The sequence below is a fragment of the Vipera berus genome, assembly GCF_964194415.1.
Source record: "Vipera berus genome assembly, chromosome: 6".
Lineage (NCBI taxonomy): Eukaryota > Metazoa > Chordata > Lepidosauria > Squamata > Viperidae > Vipera > Vipera berus.
In genome coordinates this window covers 35,255,283-35,278,142 of record NC_138208.1, presented here as the reverse complement: position 1 = coordinate 35,278,142, position 22,860 = coordinate 35,255,283, and the positions used below count along the sequence as shown (strand labels likewise).

Sequence of the window (22,860 nt, the reverse complement as noted above, 5' to 3'; positions counted from 1 at the left end):
CGAATCATGCAACTGTTGCAGATCAGCACAAGTGTTTCATAAGGCATAATTGAACATGTTAAAAAGTATTCCTCAAACTTTCAAAACTTGAGTTGCTTGATGAAGGAGTTTCTGGGTGTCTCAATTCTTGAAGTCCATAGTTAAGTCAGGAAGATAATTTACTTGGAAGTGTAATTTATTTGGCTTAGGACGATGCCTCAAGAAATAAAAAAAAGAATTGAATTCCTTTTAGGTTCAGTCCTTTGCACTAAACTGAGGACATATTCAGGTACATTCAGAATTCCAAAAAGGTAAGGATACCAAGAGCAGGCAACAATAAACCAAGACAGCTAGGTAATATTCCAGCAGCAGCTCCTGGAAAATCAAACAAGTTTGCATTTTATATAAAAGACTGAAGATTAAGCAAGACCTCAAGTAAAACAGAGATGTTCTAAAGATTCTTTCCCAAATTGTCTTCTCTAATTATTTGCTAAAACTTGTCATATTGTAAATATTTTATATTCATGTTTCTCATCATTTTGCCTCCTGTCATGGACCGATCATCATCTCCTGCGGCTGGTCTTCCGTTTTGCCACTCCCCACCGTGGGCGTCTGGAACCAACTAGATGGTACCGCCCCAGACGCTTTATGGACCCTGAGAGGTTCCAGGCAGCGCTGGGGTCCCCACCTGCCTCCTTCACTCACAACTCGGCGGATGCCTTAGTGCAGGGTTCAGCAACCTGAAACAGTGAAAGAGCCACTCGGAACCGGTTCCCTCACAAAAGGAGAAACTGGGAGCCGCAAAAAATGTGTGCGCATGCGCGTACATGCGCACATGCGCAGAACAGGGTTTCACTGAAGAGTGGAGCCAAGGAGAGATATGCACCTACCCTGCATATTTGAATTGATTGGTTGAAATTTTTTAGTTCCACTTTTTTGGGGGGGGACTGCACATGGCAGAGGACTGGGAGCCGCAGGAGATGGCTGAAAGAGCCGCATGCGGCTCCAGAGCCGCGGGTTGCAGACCTGTGCCTTAGTGGAAGCCTGGGAAAGGGCAGCCATGGAGGCTCTTGACCGAGTTGTACCCTTGCGGCCCCTGACCCGATGCAGATCCCGTCGAGCTCCATGGTTTTCCGCGGAGCTTCGGGAGATGAAGCGTCGGAGACGGGGCCTAGAGAGCGGTTGGAGATCCAGCCAATCCGAATCCGACCGATTGCAACTAAGAACCTACATTAGGTCTTATCTCGCTGCGATAAGGGTGGCGAGGTCTAATCACTTTGCTACCCTTATCGCGTCCGCAGATAATCGCCCGGCCGCCCTGTTTAGGGTGACTCGCTCCCTCCTTAATCAAGAGGTGAGGGAGGAACCCTTGCAGGGTCGTGCCGAGGAGTTTAACCAACATCTGTCGGACAAAATCGCTCAGATTCAGACTGGTCTGACGATCAGGACAGAGTCTGACGATCAGGACACGGGCGGTCTTGTCGATATTACCTGGGAAGAGTTTGATTCTGTGACTCCAGAGGAAGTGGACAGGATTATGGGGAGGCTGAGCTCCACCACATGTTTATTGGACCCGTGCCCTTCCTGGCTGGTTTATGCAGCCCAGGAGAGGACACGAAGCTGGTTCCAGGCAGTTATATCTGCTTCTTTGAGTGAGGGTAGTTTCCCCGCCGTCTTGAAAGAGGCGGTGGTGAGGCCTCTCCTCAAGAAGCCTGCCTTGGACCCAGCTGTGTTGAACAACTTTCGCCCGGTCTCCAACCTTCGCTTTCTTGCGAAGGTTGTTGAGAGTGTGGTGGCGCATCAGCTCCCTCTGGTCCTGGATGAAGCGGATTATCTAGACCCGTACCAATCGGGCTTCAGGCCCGGGTACAGCACGGAGACAGCATTGGTCGCGCTGGTGAATGATCTCTGGAGGGCTTGGGACAGGGGATATTCCTCCGTCCTAGTCCTATTAGACCTCTCAGCGGCTTTCGATACCATCGACCATGGTATCTTGCTGCGGCGTCTCAGGGGATTGGGAGTGGGAGGCACGGTTTTGCAGTGGTTCTCCTCCTATTTCCTGGGACGTTCGCAGTCGGTGTTGGCAGGGGGGCAGAGGTCGACCTCAAGGTCTCTCGTTTGTGGAGTTCCTCAGGGGTCGGTACTCTCGCCTCTCCTGTTCAACATCTATATGAAACCGCTGGGTGAGATCATTCGTGGTTTTGGAGTTGGGTATCATCAGTACGCTGATGATACCCAGCTTTTCATTTCGATCCCAAACCACCCCAGTGATGCCCTCGACGTGATGTCCCGTTGCCTGGAGGCGGTTCGGGTCTGGATGGGGAGGAACAGACTTCAACTCAACCCTGACAAGACTGAGTGGCTTTACATACCGGCATCCCGGGTTATTCAGGATATTCCATCTCTCTCTATGGGGGGTGAACTATTACCCCCCGTAGATAGGGCTCGCAACTTGGGAGTCCTCCTAGATTCACGGCTCACTCTGGAAGACCACATAGTGGCTGTGACTAGGGGGGCCTTCGCCCAGGTTCGCCTGGTGCGCCAGTTGCGGCCCTATCTAGACGGGGATGACTTATGTACGGTCACTCACGCGCTCGTGACCTCTCGTCTAGACTACTGCAACGCTCTCTACATGGGGCTGCCCTTGAGGACCACTCGGAGGCTCCAACTGGTACAGAATGCAGCCGCGAGAGTTGTGTTGGGAGTCTCCCGATACTCCCATGTTACACCTCTGCTCCGTGAGCTGCATTGGTTGCCAGTTGAGATTCAAGGTACTGGTAATGGTGTTTAAGGCCCTACATGGCATGGGTCCGGAGTACCTTAGGGAACACCTGCTGCCGGCATCAACTTCCCTCCGCCCTGTGCGTTCCCACAGAGAGGGCCTCCTCAGGGTGCCACCGATCAGAGAATGTCGATTGGTGGCCCCCAGGGGGAGGTCCTTCTCTGTGGGCGCCCCGGAGCTATGGAATCGGTTACCGGTTGAGCTCCGGATGGCGCCCGATCTTCGCTCCTTCCGTCGTGATCTAAAGACATTCTTATTTGAACAAGCCGGCCTGGCCTCATGGGGGATGGGGGGGGTTATTGTTATTTTAATATTTGTATTTACTGTTTTTAGTGGGCACATATTTAATCCTTTTTAACTTTTATATCTCTGTATTTTTTATGCTTGCCCTGTTCACCGCCCTGAGTCCTCCGGGAGAAGGGCGGTATATAAATAATAATAATAATAATAATAATAATAATAATAATAATAATAATAATAATAATAATAATAATAATAATAATAATAATAATAATAATAATAATAATAATAATAATAATAATAATAATAATAACGTGACTTCAGATTAGATTTTACTCCTGTCACAGACAAGCTCCTGTAGTTTGTTTTTCTTGACATTTTTGGGATGTGGTTTGCCTTTGCCTTCTTTCTAGGGCTGAGAAGAGTGACTGTACCAGGATCAATATCAATATCAATAATGAACTATCAATATCAAATTGTCAGCTTTGGATTTTCTTTTCTTGAATATCAGTAGCAGCAGAACATTGTCAAGATTTAAATCTAACCATTATTACACCATTAATACTCTGAAAGATCCTCAGCTCCTCTGTAGAATGTGGATCCCTATCAAACTTGGGGGTTTATCATCCAACATTACATCATCACTTATTTTATAATCTGTTCATATGATTTTCTTAGGAAAGAAAGTAATTTATCCCATGTAGTATGAAATAATGCCTTTGTTATTGCCCCTAAAGTGATCATCCATCTCCAATACTTTCTATATTGCTGCCCAATATAGGTGATTACTTCTTTTAGCTGGGATGACTTTCACACTTTGTGGGACTCTACTGGTGGCTATACCCTCAGCATTCTTTGTTCATCCCTTCCAGGAACAGCCCCACAATAAGGAAGAATAGCAAGATTTGGGGAAGGGGACTGCTAGTGAGAAATGGATAATTTGCTTCTCTCAACCACTAAAATGTATATTTATGATATACTTACTATTTGAATAACTAGAAAGCAAATAAAATCATTTTTGTCTCAATGATTTGAAAATAAATGACTACTGTGTATATTTATTTATTTTTATATTTCATACTTCTTAACTATCTCCATTGGATATAAAAAACACAAGGAAACACATTGATAACACATTTAAAATACCTTAAACTTAGCTAAACATTAACATATTTAAACTATAGAAAGAAATAACATCTTTCATACTCAGTTTCGTTTTTTTCATAGACATACCTGGAATTTTTACAAGAGCTACTTCTCCATCTCCCCCTTCACTGTGGACCCGAACTTCAACAATGTACTGACCTTTAACAGGTGCAGGAACTTCTATATAATGGTTACCAGTCTTAAAGAGTGTACCATTAAATTGACCATCTGGTCTATAGAGCACCTTTTAGAGAATAATAAAAAATAGCATAGCAAGGTAAGTTCACAATAAATTAATAGTCCAGGTCATTATAAAAAAATCAAGGCAAAATATTTATAAATGCTGTCTTGAATCAATATGATTATCCATTTTATATACATTTTTGTAAATAAAAGTGAAAAGCTCCTACTCCCTATTTAAGATTTAGAGAGAGAACATTAGCTAAGTAACCTGTATATTTATATTTTCTGTTGTTTCTATGGGGTAAGCAAGAAATCCAATCATTAATTTCCTTTATATGATCACAGGGAATAGGAATAGGAAACAGTAGCCATATTATAGGCATACGAGAAGTAATCAGCAACATTTCCATACTTCATATGAAGAACTATACAAGATGGAAGCAATCGTGCCCTGTCTCATTCTTTTTCTGTGCTCTGTAGACCATTATTCCTAATGTTTCCATCTTGCTGAAATGAAGAAAGTGCCAAATAGATTTCCTCAGTCAGTGATCACTGCTTAGACACTGCAAGGAATGGCCAACCTTGGCAACTTTATGATCTGTGGACTTCAACTCCCAGAATTCCCCAGCCTGCACTGATCCCCAATCTGCTTTGTTCTTTCCACCACTGAAAAGAAGCAACATGCATGCCATCATACAGTAGATGAATCAATTCTGAGCAAAGTAGATACTAATACAAAAGTTGACTATCTAACACAAGGGAGATTATTGAATATTGAGGGATCTGATTTATTATTTGGCTGGCATGCATATTTATTATATGATAAGAAGGTGGATAATATCTTTAAAACACATATATTAAGGTATGCCCTGTTGCGAGTCTGGAAAAAATATCGATATAAGCTAAATTATAAAATACCAATTTGGGCAATACCTAAACATGCAATAGAAAATATAAGTGTGGGATTTAAACATGATGTGACTACATATAAAGAAATTCTTAGAATGGAAAGGAATGTATGGCAATTAAAGCCATTTAATATTTTAAAAGAAGAAAGAATAGTGTGGACTTGGTTTCAGTATGGGCAGTTACAAGCCAGATGGAAGGAAGATCAGAAAGTTGGTATTTCGATAACTGATGAAAATTTGGTTAAACAAATAAGAGATCAAAGTCCAGCGCATATAAGGAGGATATATAATGTACTGATAGAAATAGATTCAGAAATGGAACTTGTTAAAGATTGCATGATAAAATGGGCCCAGAATTTTCAGGAGCCCATAACGATGGATATCTGGGGAAAGATATGGGTCAGCAATGTGAAATTTACACAGGCACAAAATTTAAGAGAGAATTTTTATAAAATGTTTTATAGATGGCATTTAGATCCTAAAAAATTAGCATGTATGTATCCGAATTATCAGCCTAAATGTTGGAGGTGTGGTTGTGATGATGAAACCTATTATCATATATGGTGGACTTGTAAAAAAGTTAAAGCTTTTTGGATTAAAATTTGGTGGAATATGCAGAAGATATTTAAGAAAAAGATAAGGTTTTCTCCACAGTTATTTCTGTTGGGTATTATCAGATTGTACTGTTATAGATACTAAATTGATGTTAAATTTAATTACGGCAGCAAGACTGTTGGTTGCGCAATATTGGAAGAAGAAGGAACTGCCTACTGTAGAAGAATGGATTTTAAAAGTTTCAAACCTGGCGGAAATGGCAAAGATTTCAGCATATTTGAAAGAACAATTGCAACAGAGATATATTTTGGAATGGAGAAGATGGATTGATTATATTCAGAATAAATATGGGACTAGAAAGTTTCATTTAGTATATGAATAAGTATTAGTATTATATGATGTATTATTAATTAGTTATTATTATTTAGTTATTTAGTTATGTTAAGAGGAGTTAAAGTGCAATAGAATTTAAAGTGTCTTTTTTAGTTGGTTAGCATATTTTAGCTTAAGTTGGTTAAAGTTTATACCCTGTATTCAGCTCTGGGAAGTTGGGGGGGAGGGGGAGGGAGGGAGTTTATGTTTTTTAAAATGTATTTTAAAACTTTTCAATAAAAAAGTTGACTGATTGGCACACTTATTTGTGTAAGAAAATAAGAACTACACAGTTGTGTTTCTCTGTCTTATAGCTATCTTATTAATAATAAGTCTTTATTGATAGCCCTTGGGCCATATCAAAGTGCAAACTTCCAGCAACAAATATTACTAAAATTTGATAAAAGCAATTTAAAATAGAATTTGATAAAATACAATTTAAAATGGAATTAGAATAAAATATGATTTAGAATGAAATGGGGATAAAATACAATCTAAAATGAAATTGTAATAGTGTACAATAATTTAAGATATAGATAAAATATGATAAAATTATATTTTGGAATCGCCCTTGCAATCTACCCCAATCAATCCCACACATGCAGATCTCAACCGAACCATTTTGTTTAAGTACTGTGCTGCGTTAAATGTTATTTTCAAGTTCTGGCCAGACATAAGGTAAGTTGTTTTGATATGGGGATCCCAATGGCTCATTCGTTTGGTATATAGACCAAGATACCTGTCTCTCACCCTCTTATACAGGCAACAATCAAATAGGATGTGAGCCAGGTCTTCTACCTCTGCCACTCCGCAAATGCAGAGATGCTCATTGTAGGGTATAGCATGAAATCTCCCATATCTGACCATTGTGTCAAGCTGTTCGAATCTCTCTTGCAATTTTTTGGCAGTTGTAACTTCAAATAACTGCCTACTTGAAAAGTACATTTGTATATACTCAGCCATTTCAAGTTACCCATCTTACTAAGGATAGCTATATCATTTTGTGCTTCTATATCCTTAATTCTTTGGGCAACTCTTTTTTTGGGTTGTTCTCCTGTTGCGCAAGAGACAGGAAGGCCACAGCTTCTTACAAAATTTGTTAGTTTGGTGATCCAGGAGATTTGTGATTGTAGTTTTATTTGCTCTAGTAGACATAACTTGGGAAATCTATCAGTCTCCATTTCATTAACTTTGCACCAGTAGTTATATGTTCTAATTTTGGATAATGCATGAATTGTATATATTCCCAATTCAGCTCTAACTGCTGCAGCAGATGTTCTTGGATCTACACCCAAAATACATCTCAAATGCTGGGACTGTGTTTGTTCTAGTACTGTGGTTGAGTAAAGACCCAAAATTTCTGCTCCATACAAGAGCATAGTGGTAATCTTAGCCTTATAAACCTTAATTAATGGGGGATATAGATATCACGGCTCATATTAGAAGAGAATTTCTAAGAATTAGCTGAATTATCAGTATAATAGATCTTGAGGGAAATTACGTAAGGTTTTCTTTTTATGGTCTAAGATATCCTTTCTTAAATATCACCTCTCTTCCTTTTAAATAGCAATTTACTAACACACAATTCAAATAGGGCAACAAAACAGCCAATATTATTCAGTTACGCCCAAAAGACTTAAATATCAATCTTACTTTATATCCTTTCACAGTGGATTCATTGGACTGTGACTTAACATGCTCCCATGTGATAATGTACTTTGAACCGGACCTTACAGCATCAATAATTCTTGGTTGCTGCCTTGGAGCTAAAAAAAATAGCATATCCCTTTATTCTAACCAGTACAATTAAATTTTATAAACATTATTTTCTCATTCCTACACATTTGTTTATGTCCCCAAGTAAAATTCACCAATGGTATCATCTACTATCTACTTCCCATTCTGATTTATACAATTATTTATAGATTCCTCTTGCTTAAAAATTGTCACCAAATGTTATGTAGCTACTGTCCAGCATTTGCAGACCACGTCACAGTGATCTATGGAGAGAAGCAAAACTTTGCAGGATCTAACAACTTCACACCACAGGTCTGTGTATCTACCAATATGTATAATTTATCAGCAATGACTGAGTACATTTAGACAAACTGGTGACTCCATATGAAAAAAAATAAGGTAATTAAAACATTACAATATCCAGAAACCAGAAATGGAATATTTCAAGCTCGTAGGGCATTTTACATTGAGCTCATCCTTGAGCAAAGAGTTTTAAGACAAATTGTGTCTGATGAAGTCTACAGATATAAGTCTCCTTTATTCTATGTCCATCTGACCTTATCTTTAGTATTCATCTCCATCTTCTATTTTAGATGCTTACGTGCTTTTTCTGTAACAAAATCCAAAGGATAAGTGTAAGGTCCAATGCCAGCTGCATTGAAAGCTGCCACTTTTGTATAGTATTTTGTATAAGGTTTCAGGTTTTCTAATATTACTGAAAAATTCTGACTGCTCACTTGCACTCTATTTGCAGCTATTTCTTTTTCACCGCTGGACCAGTAACTGATCTGTAAAAATGAAAAAAAGGTCAAATGTAAAAGGAAATATAATTACTCTTAATTATTTCAGAACTAACTCAGCAGGAGAAACAGAAAAACTGGTATCTATGGATTCTCAGTCATTCAGGTCATGGTTGTCCCAAAGTTGCTGTTCCAAAGGCAACTAATTTTTCTTGTTTGTTTGTTTTTCTTGAAAATGTTGTGCTTTTCATCCAATAAACTTCTTCATTTCAAAATTGAAGAAGCTTCTTGGATGAGAAGCAAAACATTTTCAAGGGAAAACCAAGAAGGTCCATTTGCCTTTTAAACAGCACCTTTGGGCCAGAGAAACTGGAAGCACTTTTTTTTTAAAATACTCCATTCACTCCTTGTAACTCCACTATTTAGATTGAATCCTTTTGGAGGAATCCTTTTAGAGGAGTCACTATGACCTTGTTAGAGGGGTATATGTACATTTGTGCATGAGCACAATGATTGGGGATTTTCCCAAACCAAGAATCTGGAGCAATTGGGAGAAAGTCACTAAAGGCTTCCTAAAGAGAGATAGAACATTGGGAAGAGATAGTCAAAGGGAAGTGACTTTCATTCCAGATTACTAACTTAACAATTTAACATGTGAATCACTTAACATGGCAAGAAATGGGATAAAAATCACTTAAGAACAGAAATTTTGGACTGTAAGTCCAAATTGTGGTTGTAAGTCAAGCACTACCTGCATCCTTTTAAAATATTTTACGAATTTATTAATCTCAGAAGTGATGGGGTTTTGGCAGGTTGACAGGAGAAAAAAGTTTATACATTTAAAAACTATTCCTCCTCCTGACAGTTGTTTCAGGTTGAGAATAGTTTGACTCATACCCCTTTTGCTACAGGACTCAGAGTAGTTTGTACTAATCCTTTCAATCAGGTATTACAGGTAAAACCTCTCATATTTAGCATGTCTAGACGTCAACTATGGACATGTCAAGTAATTTCTTCTGAATAGTGAAAATGGATCAGTTTCAGTTCATAATATCCAAAGTTGTCAACAAGCTGCTTGGAGATGTATGTTGTACCACTTATTCTCTGCTTCCTTACTTAATCTGGTTTTTAATTTCTAGTTGGGAAATTATTAGAGGTGCATTGGTTAATATCATAAATACTTCTCTGTTTAAGGGAGAAAATATTCAAACTCTTTTGAAGAAGCCCATTGTGTATTTTTCAAAATTGTAGGGAAGTGTCTCCCTCTTTCTCCCTATGATTGAGTAACATGAGTGAAAGAGTAATGGCTTTTCAACTGAGCTCAACTATATACAAAGCATATATTTATGATTTAGTCCATACAGACTCCATAGCATGCTAAGGCTTTGAGACTTCCTTTGCTGACTGAATATATTTATTTGAGGATCCATATAGTTCGTTTTTTAATCTTCAAAAACTGATATTATTGAACATAGCATCCTCCAGAAGCTTCTAGAAGATTTTGGGATAGGAGATATAGCTTATGCAGGGGTTCCCTTCCTATCTTTTAGAAAGCTTTCAGATGGTTACATGAAGACAGCTCAAAATGGGAACTATTTTGTGGCATTCCTCAAGACAGCATTCTGCACAATGCTTTTCAATATTTATCTGAAGCCAGTGGTGGGATTCAAATATGTGAACAACCAGTTCTCAGTGTGGATGCTGCTTCTGGAAGTCCATTCTGGGCCTGGACAACAAAAAATTAGCTACCGGTTCTGCCGAACTGGTGCAAACTGGCTAAATCCCACCACTGTCTGAAGCCACTGGTGAGATTTGGAGGTTAATATTGTTCAAGCTTCTCTGGTAGCTTCAAGACTGGACTCATTCAACTGCAACCTAACTCTGTGTTCCTAGCAAAGTAGAGGTGTCCAAACAGGTTTACTAGCTTTTGACAAGATCTTTAAACCATATTTTTTTACAAACATTTAAATGATTTTAACTGTTAATTTTAATTATTAAGCCAACTTATTTTGCTTGTTTATTTCCATTGCAATTTGAACAATTTTAATATTGCAATTTAAGTTTTAATATTTCCATTTTCAATTTGTTCTTATTGTAGGCCACCAGGGGTTTTGATAGTTGATACTACATCAGTTAAATAAATAAATTGAAGTATAAGAACTAGAATTCTTATAATGAGCACTACATATAAAATAATTAGGAAATTGAATAAAGAACAATAATGTATCCATTTCAGCCTGAAATCAGTGCTTCCTTCAGTACAGATACTGAACACTGTATACAGGTAGTCGACTAATTGAGTCCAAAATTTCTGTTGCTAAATGAGATCATTGTTAAATGAATTTTGCCCCATTTTACGACCTTGCTTGCCACAGTTGTTAAGTGAATCACTGCAGTTTTTAAGTTAGTAACACTGTTGTTAAGTGATTCTGGCTTCCCCATTGACATTGCTTGTCAGAAGGGTGCAAAAGGAGATCACATGACCTCGGGACTCTGCAGCCATCATAAATATGAACCAGTTGCCAAGCATCTGAATTTTGATCACATGACCATGGGGATACTGCAATGGTTGTAAGTGTGAAAACCAGCCATAAGTCACTTTTTCAGTGCAGTTGTAATTTTCAACGGGCACTAAGTGAACTGTTGTAAGTCAAGGACTATCTGTACTATGTGAAAAAGGAACCATTCCATCAGACAGAAATAAGATAATCAGATGAAAGTAGGATATTCCTTTTAGACTTTATTCTAATAAACAGAAACCTTCCATTCTAAATAGCAGTGTTCTGCCATCTTGGTCATGTTTTATGAATTCCAATTTATTTGCTATCCCTCTCAATGGAGAGAGTCATACAATCACTGTAATTATTTATACTATTTATTAAATTATTAAGAAGCAGTTTCACAATTTATTACAAATCTAATATTTAGGGGCAGTTCAGCATGGTTCACATGCCCAATGATTCTCATTTTATGTGGTTTAAGTGAAGGAGTGTCCCTACTGCAATTGCCAATATTACTGAAATCTGCGTATAGTCAAGGCTATGGTCTTCCCAGTTGCAATGTACAGTATGGCTGTGAAAGTTGGACCATAAGAAAGGCTGAGCACCAAAGAATTGAAGCCTTTGAACTGTGGTGCTGGAGAAGACTCCTGCGAGTCCTTGGACTGCAAGGCGATCAAACTGGTCAGTCCTAGAGGAGGTCAACCCTGACTGCTCTTTAGAAGGCCAGATCCTGAAGCTAAAACTCAAATCCTTTGGCCACCTTATGAGAAGGAAGGACTCACTGGAGAAGAGCCTAATGCTGGGAAAGGTTGAGGGCAAGAGAAGAACAGAGAATGAGGTGGCTGGATGGAGTCACTGAAGCAGTAGGCATGAGCCTAAATGGACTCCAGAAGATGGTAGAGGGCAGGAAGGCCTGGAGGAACATTATCCATGGGGTCGCGTTGGGTCAGACACAACTTTGTAACTAACAACAACAACAACCAAAATCTTGTCTTGGTCATTTTGATTTTAAAATCCATCACTTTCCTATTTCCCATTACATGTATGTAACCTTGATTTAGATATGTTTGGTGTATGTTTAACTATGTGTAGGTTTAAAAGAAAAAACAAAGCAAAGGAAGTTTTAGCAAATCAATATTAAATAAACATTGGACTTGCTTCTTATCATCAATTAACACTATTTCAAATCACTTCCATGCAAAAGAAGGAAATCCTGGTGTTGCTTTCTTCTAAATCTAAAGATGTATCTTCCTTCTGCCTTCTGAAGTACTTTGACAGAATCTGTTCCTTTTGTAGTAGTACAAATAGCCCTTGAATTATAATGGCTTGAAGTTACAAATGGCTTTTCTTTTAGATAACGTTCATTATCATTTTTTACTGTGGGCACACTGGCACCCATTAAAAATGAAATTCTGTTGCCTGCTCTTAAAAGTGTACACTTACATAACACACATATAAACATGCTACATACATACATGTGTGTATACCTGCACCCTTACATATAAATACATATAAACATTAATCACTTTCTATCTTGAATACATAGGGGAAAGAGGAAGCTTGAGAGTTTGCAAGGTTGTATGGATGTTCTGCTTTGGATACCATGAAGCCTCCTCCCAGATGGTAATAAGGAAAAAAGGTTGTGAAGAGGATGTGTAGTGTCCCAGATAACACTGCGGACCCTGCTCAAGCAACACTTATATGCTATGTCCTCGATAGAAGGGACTTATGACTGTTTTTTATGTTTACAATCATTCCAGAATTTCCCATGGCTACATGATCAAAATTTAGTCACTTGACAACTAACTCATATTTATGATGGTTGCAGTGTCAATGGGGAAACCAGATTCACTTAACAACTATGTTACAAACTTAAACTACAATGACTCACTTAACAATTGTGGCAAGAAAGATCATAAAATGGGGCAAAACTCATTTAACAATTAACAAATGTCTCAGCAACAGAAATTTTGGGCTTAATTCTGGTCATAAGTCAAGAACTACTGGTACCGTATTTTCCGGCGTATAAGATGACTGGGCATATAAGACGACCCCCTACATTTCCTGTTAAATTATAGGGTTTGGGCTATACTCGCCGTATAAGACTACCCCTCTTCCAACGCACACCAAATAAAAATTAAAAAACATCAGATTTGATTTTAATATGGTAATTTTAATTCAAATGCTTATGACATGCAGGTGCTTAGTAGGAAAACTATCACTTATAAACATAAGGCTGTTTGTCATCAAACATGTAAACATAAAACAGTGCAAGTGGATTAAATAATAATAATAATAATAATAATAATAATAATAATAATAATAATAATAAGAAGAAGAAGAAGAAGAAGAGGAAGAAGAAGAAGAAGAAGAAGAAGAAGAAGAAGAAGAAGGAAGAAGAAGAAGAAGAAGAAGAAGAAGAAGAAGAAGAAGAAGAAGAAGAAGAAGAAGAAGAAGAAGAAGAAGAAGAAGAAGTATTTGGAGGGGACCTTGGAGGTCATCTAGTCCAATCCCCTGCTAAGGCAGGAAACCCTATACCATTTCAGACAAATGGCTGTCCAGTCTTTTCTTTAAAACTTCCAGTGTTGGAGCATTCACCACTTCTGGAGGCAGGTTGTTCCACTGGTTAATTGTTCTAACTGTCAGGAAGTTTCTCCTTAGTTCTAGGTTGCTTCTCTCCTTGACTAGTTTCCATCCATTGCTTCTTGTCCTGCTTTCAGGTGCTTTGGAGAATAGCTTGGCTCCCTCTGCTTTGTGGCAGCCCCTGAGATATTGGATCACTGCTGTCATGTCACCCCTCACCCTTCTCTTCGTTAAACTACACATACCCAATTCCAGCAACCGTTCCCTATTTTCCTAAGTCACTTTTTCACTTTTCCTAATTCACTCTAAAGCTTTCCCTGCGCAGAGCCTTAAGTAACACCAGCTGCCTGCAATTAGTGCAGGTTCACATCCCACCAGGCTCAAGGTTGACTCAGCTTTCCATCCTTCCAAGGTAGGTAAAATGAGGACCCAGATTGTTGGGGGCAATAAGCTGACTTTGTAATAATGCTGCTTGGGGGGGGTGAAAGCCCTAATAAACAGGCATATACACAGAATGAAGGCTATTGCTAAGCACATTGATTTGTGCTTTAAATCGTAAGCCACCCTGAGTCTTCGGAGAAGGGCAGGATATAAATGGAATTTTTTTAAAAAAAGACCAAATGGGAGATCCGCTCCAGGTTTTCCAGCCAGCCCGCCCAGTTCCTGAGTCAAATGTGTCCTTAGAGCTAAGCCGTTGCTCTGGCTGCTGCCTTCCCCACCTGCCTTTCAAGTTGGGATATACTACAGCTGCTCTTCAACTTTAGAAGGAAAGACGCCCAGACCCCAGCCTGTAAAAAATCACAGACTGCAGCTTGTTCTCCAATTGGTCCCGCTTTCCCTGTGCAGACTAAATGGGAGATCCGCTCCAGGTTTTCCAGCCAGCCCTGTCCCTAAATTTTCAGCACCCGGCGTATAAGACGACCCCTGACTTTTGAGACGATTTTCATGGGTTAAAAAGTAGTCTTATATGCCGGAAACTATGGTACTTACCATTATTGCATGTTCTAGTAATTGTTTGATAATTTATTTATATTTATTTCTTGTATTTATAATCTCTTTCAAACTCAGATACACTTCTTGATTATAAAAATAAATATGTGTACAACACCATGTTCAGTTCTTTTGTATCTTGTGGTATGATTACTAAAATTACTAAGTTTCAACATGGCGGCGCCTTGCTTGGCTGCGGCTGCTTCAGCTCTCAAAAGTGTGGGGGTTAGGGAGGGAAATGAACGATCCGGACTGAAGCACGTTTTAGAAATAGGGACAAGTAAGCAGAGTTGGACTGCTAAACTTTCATATGAACATCAGTCTATATTGGATATGAAGAAATTCAGCAGTAGAGAAAACTGTTTGGGAGAGTCTGCATGGGCTCGGATTACTACGGAGGATTAAATCAACGATGGAGATGCCGATGGTTGACATGGAGGGTGAGAGTTCAGCTGCAATGTCTGGAGGAGAGGGGAGGAAGAAAGAAAATTGCTGGAGGTGGAAACAGCATTGTGCTCAGTGTTTTGAGCAGCGAAGGCAGCGTTTCAGGCTGCATGGGCAGAGAGGGGAAGCAGCCATTGCAGCTGGGAAGTTTCCCTCCATTGCTGACCATCTTCAGAAGAAAGGGAGGAGGTGTGACCATAAGAGGAAGCATGGCAAATGCAGAGGCCTAACATCTAGGCTAAAAGCTAGACCTTACAGAGTGTCTCTTCCATTTATTTTGTTTGCAAATGCTCACTCTTTAGAACCAAAAATGGATTACTTGAGGCTGGATTTAACAACAAACCGGGAGGTGAGAAATTGCTGTGTCATCATTGCAACAGAAACTTGGTTAAAGCCCTCTGTCCCAGATAGTGCTGATCGCTTGATGGGATTTTCAACATTTCGGCTGGACTGGAGTTTTACTCTTAGTGGCAAATCCCGGGGAGGGGGTGTCTGTTTTTATATAAATGACAGATGGTGCAATAATGCCAAGGTGGTTTCAAGTCTGTGCTCTCCAGATATAGAGCTTTTGATCATCAAATGCAGACCCTTCTATCTGCCTAGAGAATTCTCTGTTACCATTATCACAGCTGTGTATATCCCCCCTGATGCAAGCAGAGAAGAGGCCATGAAGGTTCTCTGTCATACCATCAGTGACTTACAAACTACTCACCCAGAGGGTGCATTTATTGCAGTGGAAGACTTTAACCAAGTGGATTTGAAAGCTACCCTGCCACATTTCCATCAATATGTCAATATGTGGACTTTGCAACCAGAGGGGACAATACACTGGATCTTGCTTATTCCAACATCAAGAAGGCTTTCAAAGCTATCACCTGGGCTCCTCTGACCATCTCTCAGTGCTGCTTATTCCAGCATATAAACCTTTATTAGTCAGAGTGAAATCTACAGTAAAGCAGGTGAAGGTTTGGTCAGAGGGAGCTATGGAAGCATTACAAGTCTGCGTTAAGTGCACAGATTGGGGCATGTTTAAGAAAGCAGCTACTGAAACCAACATCCAAATGTTGAGGAGTATGCCACCACGGTGTCTGCATATATCCAAAAGTGCATAGAAGATGTCTGTGTCCTGAAAAGCATTGTTTGCCTACCGACCAAATCGCTCTATGGAGGATGCTACTTTTTCTATTCTCCATCTGAGCTTGAAGCACTTAAGAGGAAAGAAATACTCGTGTGCGTTTGCTGTTTGTCGACTTTAGTCTGGCATTTAACACAATCATTCCCCAGCATCTAGTGGACAAACAAGGCCTTTTAGACTTAAACACCCCTTTGTGCAACTGGATTCTTGATTTTCTTACCAACAGGCCCTGATATGTGTGAGTTGGAACAAATACCAATAATAACATTTTCTTGAGCACAGGTTCTCCTCAGGGCTGCATCCTAAGTCCACTGCTGTTCATCCTGTTGACCCATGACTGATGTGCTAGGTTTGCCACCAACCATATTGTGAAGTTTGCAGATGATACAACAGTAGTGGGCCTTATTCATGATGACAATGTGGAAGCTTACTGCCAGGAGGTTGAGGGGTTGGTGAACTGGTGTAAGGAAAACAGCTTAGTTTTAAATACTGGAAAAACCAAAGAGATCATTGTCGATTTCAGAAAAGGTAGGAAAAGCCACAGTTCTCTGTGCATTAATGATTCACCTGTGGAGATGGTTACCAGCATCAAATTCCTGGGTGTGCAGCTAACGAGTAGGCTGGCTTGGTCGCTCAACAGTGAGACACTGGTGAAGTGGGCATAGCAGTGCCTGCATTTTCTGCATTGCATGAGAAAAGCACATCTTCCTTCTCCTATCCTTACCACTTTCTACAGGTGGACAATCAAGAGCATCCTGTCATACAGCATCACAGTCTGGTTTGGAAGCATCACTGCTTCAGACAGGAAGGCAGTGCAGAGAGTGGTGAGGATGGCCAAAAAGATCATTGGCAGTTCCCTCCCTTCCGTCCAGGACATAGCACTCAAGTGTTGCTTGAGCAGGGTCCGTAAGATTATCTGGGACACTACACATCCTCTTCACGACCTGTTTTCCTTGTTACCTTCTTGGAGGAGACTTCATGATATCCGTAGCAGAACATCCAGGTTCAGCCATAATTTCATTCCATACAGCATTAACCTTGAGAACTCTCAAGATTCCTCCTTCCATTATATATTCAAGATGGACAGTATTTAATATTCATTTGTTATGTATATGTTGGGCTATGGGTCTTTACATATGTTGTATATAGGTGTGTGTCATGTATGTGTTTCACTTAGAGAGCAGGCAACTAAATTTCATTTTTGATATGTGCCGTTGTGTCCACAGTAAAAAAAAATGTCAATAAAGGTTATCTTATCTTCAAAGAGAATATATTTTAAGCTCACCTCATAGCCAGTAACAGCTGGATTTACAATGTGTTCCCAGGAAACAGATACTTCTGTGGATGACAGAACTTTTATTTTCACATTTCTAGGTCTTTCAGTAGGAGCTGAAAAATTGAACAGAGTATTAATATTGTGAATCTGATATTCTGAGTAATGTAGAGTAAAATAATCAAGGATTTCCAGTTATTTAATTTGGTGCTTTCTTTGGCAGCATGGTCAATATTTCTTCAAGTTTCTAGTTGGTTCCTTTAGTAACTACACCAGATTAAGTCATCTGGGTGACTTTGGACCAGTCACTCTCTCTCAGCCCTAGGAAGAACCAATGGAAAACTGTTTTTGAAATTTTGGCAAGAAAACTTCAAAGACTAGTTCAGGTAGTCTTCAGAACACACTCTCTCCCTCTCCCTCTCCCTCTCCCTCTCCCTCTCCCTCTCCCTCTCCCTCTCCCTCTCCTCTCTCTCTCTCTCTCTCTCTCTCTCTCTCTCTCTCTCTCTCTCTCTCTCTCTCTCTCTCTCTCTCTCTCTCTCTCTCTCTCACACACACACACACACACACACAGACACACCACATATTATATGCAGTTTACAATAGTAAAAATTAATTCAAATGGAATACTTTACATAGTAATGTTTTACAGTTTAATCTACATTTGCAATACAAATTATGTGCTTAAATAATTGTTGCATAATCCTTTTAGCTATGGCAATATTTTCAGTTTTATCTTTCATTTTGTTTTTACTTAAGCAAGTTGCCTTGAACTCTGAAAAGGAGATTTATGAACCATTTAAAATCATCAATGTGTGACTATATAAATTCACAAAGAATCCTGATTCAGATAGTTTCTAATTAATACTATAAAGAATCAAAGTACTAGTATATTGCAGGGAAAGGATGTATAGTAGATTTTTTTTATGAAATAACCATATTAGGCATCAAATTACTAATTATCTTCTTTCTTAGTATCCAAATTATGCAACTGCATGTGCAGTCATGGTTAGGTTTCTTGCAATTAGTGAATTTTCCCAAATGCCTAAAATGTGCAGTTTCTTTTTTGTTATTGACAGAATAAATGCGAACAGTTTTGGTATCCCATAATTTTGAGAGTATGACTTTACTAGGTCATTCATCACATACATAAAAAGGTAAAGGTTGCCCCGCACATGCGTGCTAGTCGTTTCCGACTCTAGGGGCCGGTGCTCATCTCCGTTTCAAAGCCGAAGAGCCAGGGCTTGTCCGAGGACGTCTCCATGGTCATGTGGCCGGCATGACTAGATGCCACATACATACATACATACATACATACATACATACATACATACATACATACATAAAACTAGTTTTTGAATTGCTTGTTATCGTGTTTTGATTAATTCAAAATTAACTGAATTAAACAGATGCTGCTCTGTTTAATTTTTTAAAAAATATTAACCTATTGGGCTTGTAAACACAATTAACTGAAGGCTATACAAATGTCTATACAAATTCATTGGTGAGGCAAAGATCAATGCTCTTTTCAAGATCTTTTTCAGCAAGTTGCAACATAAAAGCTCAAAAAACCCTTTCATATGTTTAATGTTGTAACTGGGCACTCAGTCAAATATGTATCAAGTGGTTACTGTTCAGAGGAAACAATTATATATTGGATAAAAATTTTCAAATAACATTGAATAATCATTTATGGAAAGGTATTTAAATTAACACTTTATGCTAGTGATTTTATTAAATTTAGAATTTTAGTGTATTGCCAGAAATGCAGAAGCTTGGCCTACATTACTAAATGCTCAGTAAAATAACAGAAAATGGATGTTTTTTAACATAGAAATGTTAATTAACCTGAGATGGCCTAACAATCTGAAACGTTCATAATACATTGCTTTATTTGGTATATATTTGGTATATATTTGGTTTCCCCCAAAATAAGGCCTGGACTTTTTTTTTAGCTCCAAAAGATGCATTAGGGCTTAATTTCAGGGAAACACAGTATCAGGGTGATCAGCCCGGCCAGGCACCCCACCCCTCAGTGTGTGCACAAGAGGCAGTGAGCACAATGGGGCCGATGGTGTCTGGCAGCAGCCACAGCCTGCCAGTCCTTGGCCACACACTCTGGGGTTGTGCAGCTCACACAGTGCAAGTGAATTGAGTACCTGTCCAAGCAGCAGGCAGACGCAGATGTGCAGGTGGGAGTCAGCCAATCCAGATGCACTGCATCACCCCCTGCCTCATGGGAAGACTCACAGGAGGTTTGTGTGGCAGCACCAGCAGCAGGCAGAGGCACGGGGGGAGGCAGGGAATCCGGATGCAGTGTGCGGCCACCTGGCTTGCAGGAGGCTTGCATGGCAGCACCGGCAACAGGCAGAGGCAGACGCATGGGGGCGGAGGCAGGCAATCCAGATGCGCCGCACAGCAGCACTGGCAGCAAGTGGAAGCCGAGGCATGGGCAGGCAAGCCCAGAGACAGTGGGACAGAATGGGTGGTGCATCAGATACACCTGCCTCCCCCCATGCCTCAGCCTCCACCTGCTGCTGGTGCTGCCACACGAGCCTTCCACAAGCCTCCTGGGAGTCAGGGGGCTGCAGAGTGCTTCCAGATCACCTGCCTCCCTCTGTGCCCCAGCCTTCACCTGCTGCCAGTGCTTTTGCATGTCAGGATCACCTGCCCCCCCCTCCGCGCCTCTGCTTGGAGGGCCAGCCTGGTGGTCGCAGCACCCAGACTTCCCTGTGCTATGCAGACTGTGGCTGCTGCCAGACATCGTTGGCCCACACACACTCACCACCTCCTGTGCTGGCCATGCCCATCCCCCAGGGCTTATTTTTATGGTAGGGCTTATATTAGGAGCATGCTAAAAAAATCAGGCTAGGGCTTATTTTCTGGTGAGGTCTTATTTTTGGGAAAACACGGTACTTAGAATGTGAATTATCATGACATGTGCTTTCCTGAATTTTGCTTTTTCTCATGGCAGATAACCTTGAGCTCATTCTATTTTCAATTCATCCAAGAAAAATGGATTGCTCTGATATCACAGGTCAGAATTGACTTAGATGATATGTGGGCAGCCAATGTGCTAAACAGGCTGGTTGGATCAACTTAAATATTCTTGGAAATAGATCTTAGGAATTAGACTGTTTACATGACAATTCTTTTTAGTACATTACAGCAAGCTTATCAAAACCTACTCTTAACTTTGATCACAGAATTTTTACTCACCATCTTCTGCAGAATAGATAATAGCAGTAAGACTAAAAGGTCCTTCCCCTTTGTTATTAAATGCTTTCACCTTTACTTGATACTTTGATGAAGGAAGCATTGATTCATCCTTATGAACATACCGACCAATATCAGGTTGAGGAACTGTAACAATTTTCCAATCATTTTGATCAAAGGACTTGAAAGCTACCACATATCCAAAATTATTACCAAAGTGATACTCTTTTGGCAAAGGCTATAAGACAAAATATGAGAATTATGTGTTCTTTTTATTTTTGTTCTTTGTTTGAATGAGTATAAATAAAATTTAAATCTATATTAGTCTATTTGAAGAAATGTTCCCATGAAGAGTCTAAGTAAGGAAATACATTTTTCCCCACACAAAGCTTGTCTTCTTCTTTCTTACAGATAATCTGAAAACAGCTTAATATCACAGATTAAATACTTTCTAAATATAGAATAACTTTTATAAAATGCCTTCTGCAATATCAGCCGATTTAGTTGCCCTAATTTTTTCTCCCTTCCTTCACCTAGCCATTATCTCATAATATATAGATTTTGAATGGAAATAAATTGAAATCTCTTTATATAACAAAAAATAGTATCAATGGTTTGTGCCCTTAGAACCTGAAGGCACATATTGAGTATAGTCCTATTCTGGATGATTAAGCCTGAATTATTAAAATGCTATGATTTTACCTAAATAAAATGTGGTACTAAGTGACTTTGTATGACCCAAAATATAATAGTTCTTTTTTAAAAATTATACCCCAAAGATAGGACACATTTCTGTTTGCTTTTTCTAAAATAGTTCCATATGTTAAGTTCCATGTGGATTTTAGTCACTAAAAGGGAACAGAAGGGGAACTCATCAAATTTGCAGATGACACTAAGCTTGCAGGAATAGCCAACTCCCAGGAGATAAACTCAGGATCCAAAAAGATCTTGATAGACTTGAACAATGGACCCTATCTAACAACATGAAATTTAAAAAGGAAGGTTTTCTACTTAGGCAGGAAAATCCAAAGGTACAAGTACAGATTAGGTGAAACCTGGCTCAAAAACAAGAACTCTGAAAGGACTCTTAGTGGGTGATCACTTAAACATACAATATTTAACAACAACAACAACCCCCCTGCCCCAGTGAGGCACTACCTTGACGTGGTTGTGGGGCTTGTGTACTCTGAGGAAGATGAGAGCTATGCCAGAAGTTCAACCATACTGGACAGGTCTCATCAGAGGAGTCAGGCAAAGAGTGTCTCTCCCATAAAAAATATGGTGAGACGCAAATTTCAGAATGCCATACCAGCTCAGATGTTGCCCGGGTTAACAAGGTCTGCACTAGATGTTGGAGTTCCTGGATATCTGGTGAAAAATGGGTTACAGGACTCAGGACTGTTGGCTAAGCAACCAGGGCCAGCAGCTGCAGAACTACGGGAAGAAAAGGCGTTTACCCGTCGCAAATACACAGTGATTGAAAACAAAGAAATAATAATCTGTTATTACAGATCAAGTCTAACAAGAAGAGGATATCTAAAATGAATGCACCAGTTCTGGAAAAACAACATCCAGAATCAGAAATAACAGAACAGAGACTAGCAGATCAATGCCGATTTATAATAAAGTATTCACAGAATCAGTAATGGATGAACTGCAAAGGTTTACCCAGGGCAAAGAAATCAAAGCTCTGCCAGAAGTAATTCAGAATGTAGAGGCAAGCCAGGGGGAGTTGGCAGTGAAGGAATCCAGCAGAGATATACAACTGCTCTCATTTGAAAACCAGGCACCTCTTCCTCAGGAAGGACAAAGCCCTCTAACTAAAGAAATAAAAGAATTTAAACAAAGAATAACTGAGCATCTAAAACAGCACAAAAACAACAAAATAAGGCTGCCTGCATTGAAGCTTGTTCCAAAGAAACAGCTAGCACAAGCATTAAAAGATGCAAATACTGCAATATCAAGTATAAGCACCAATTCACTGCAAGAAACAAACCAACTAATGTACAGCACAGCTGCAGTTATAACTGAACACCTGGGATGCAAAATCAACAAAGAAAAACAAACAAACAGTGCACC

At 39.6% G+C, this 22,860-nt stretch overlaps 1 protein-coding gene across 1 annotated transcript in view; it reads right to left on the bottom strand.

Moving 5' to 3' along the window:
- Window positions 1-274: 274 nt before the first annotated feature.
- CNTN1 (contactin 1) overlaps window positions 275-22,860 on the bottom strand; it is a gene marked incomplete at both ends in the record, with an annotated part of 255,936 nt that continues 233,350 nt past the window's right edge. Inside the window, 6 exons of the mRNA XM_081330364.1 lie at window positions 275-354; window positions 4,235-4,391; window positions 7,819-7,931; window positions 8,504-8,690; window positions 17,581-17,684; window positions 20,785-21,019. Of these exons, the coding sequence (XP_081186490.1) occupies window positions 275-354; window positions 4,235-4,391; window positions 7,819-7,931; window positions 8,504-8,690; window positions 17,581-17,684; window positions 20,785-21,019 (876 nt within the window). The remainder of the gene's footprint in view (window positions 355-4,234; window positions 4,392-7,818; window positions 7,932-8,503; window positions 8,691-17,580; window positions 17,685-20,784; window positions 21,020-22,860) is intronic.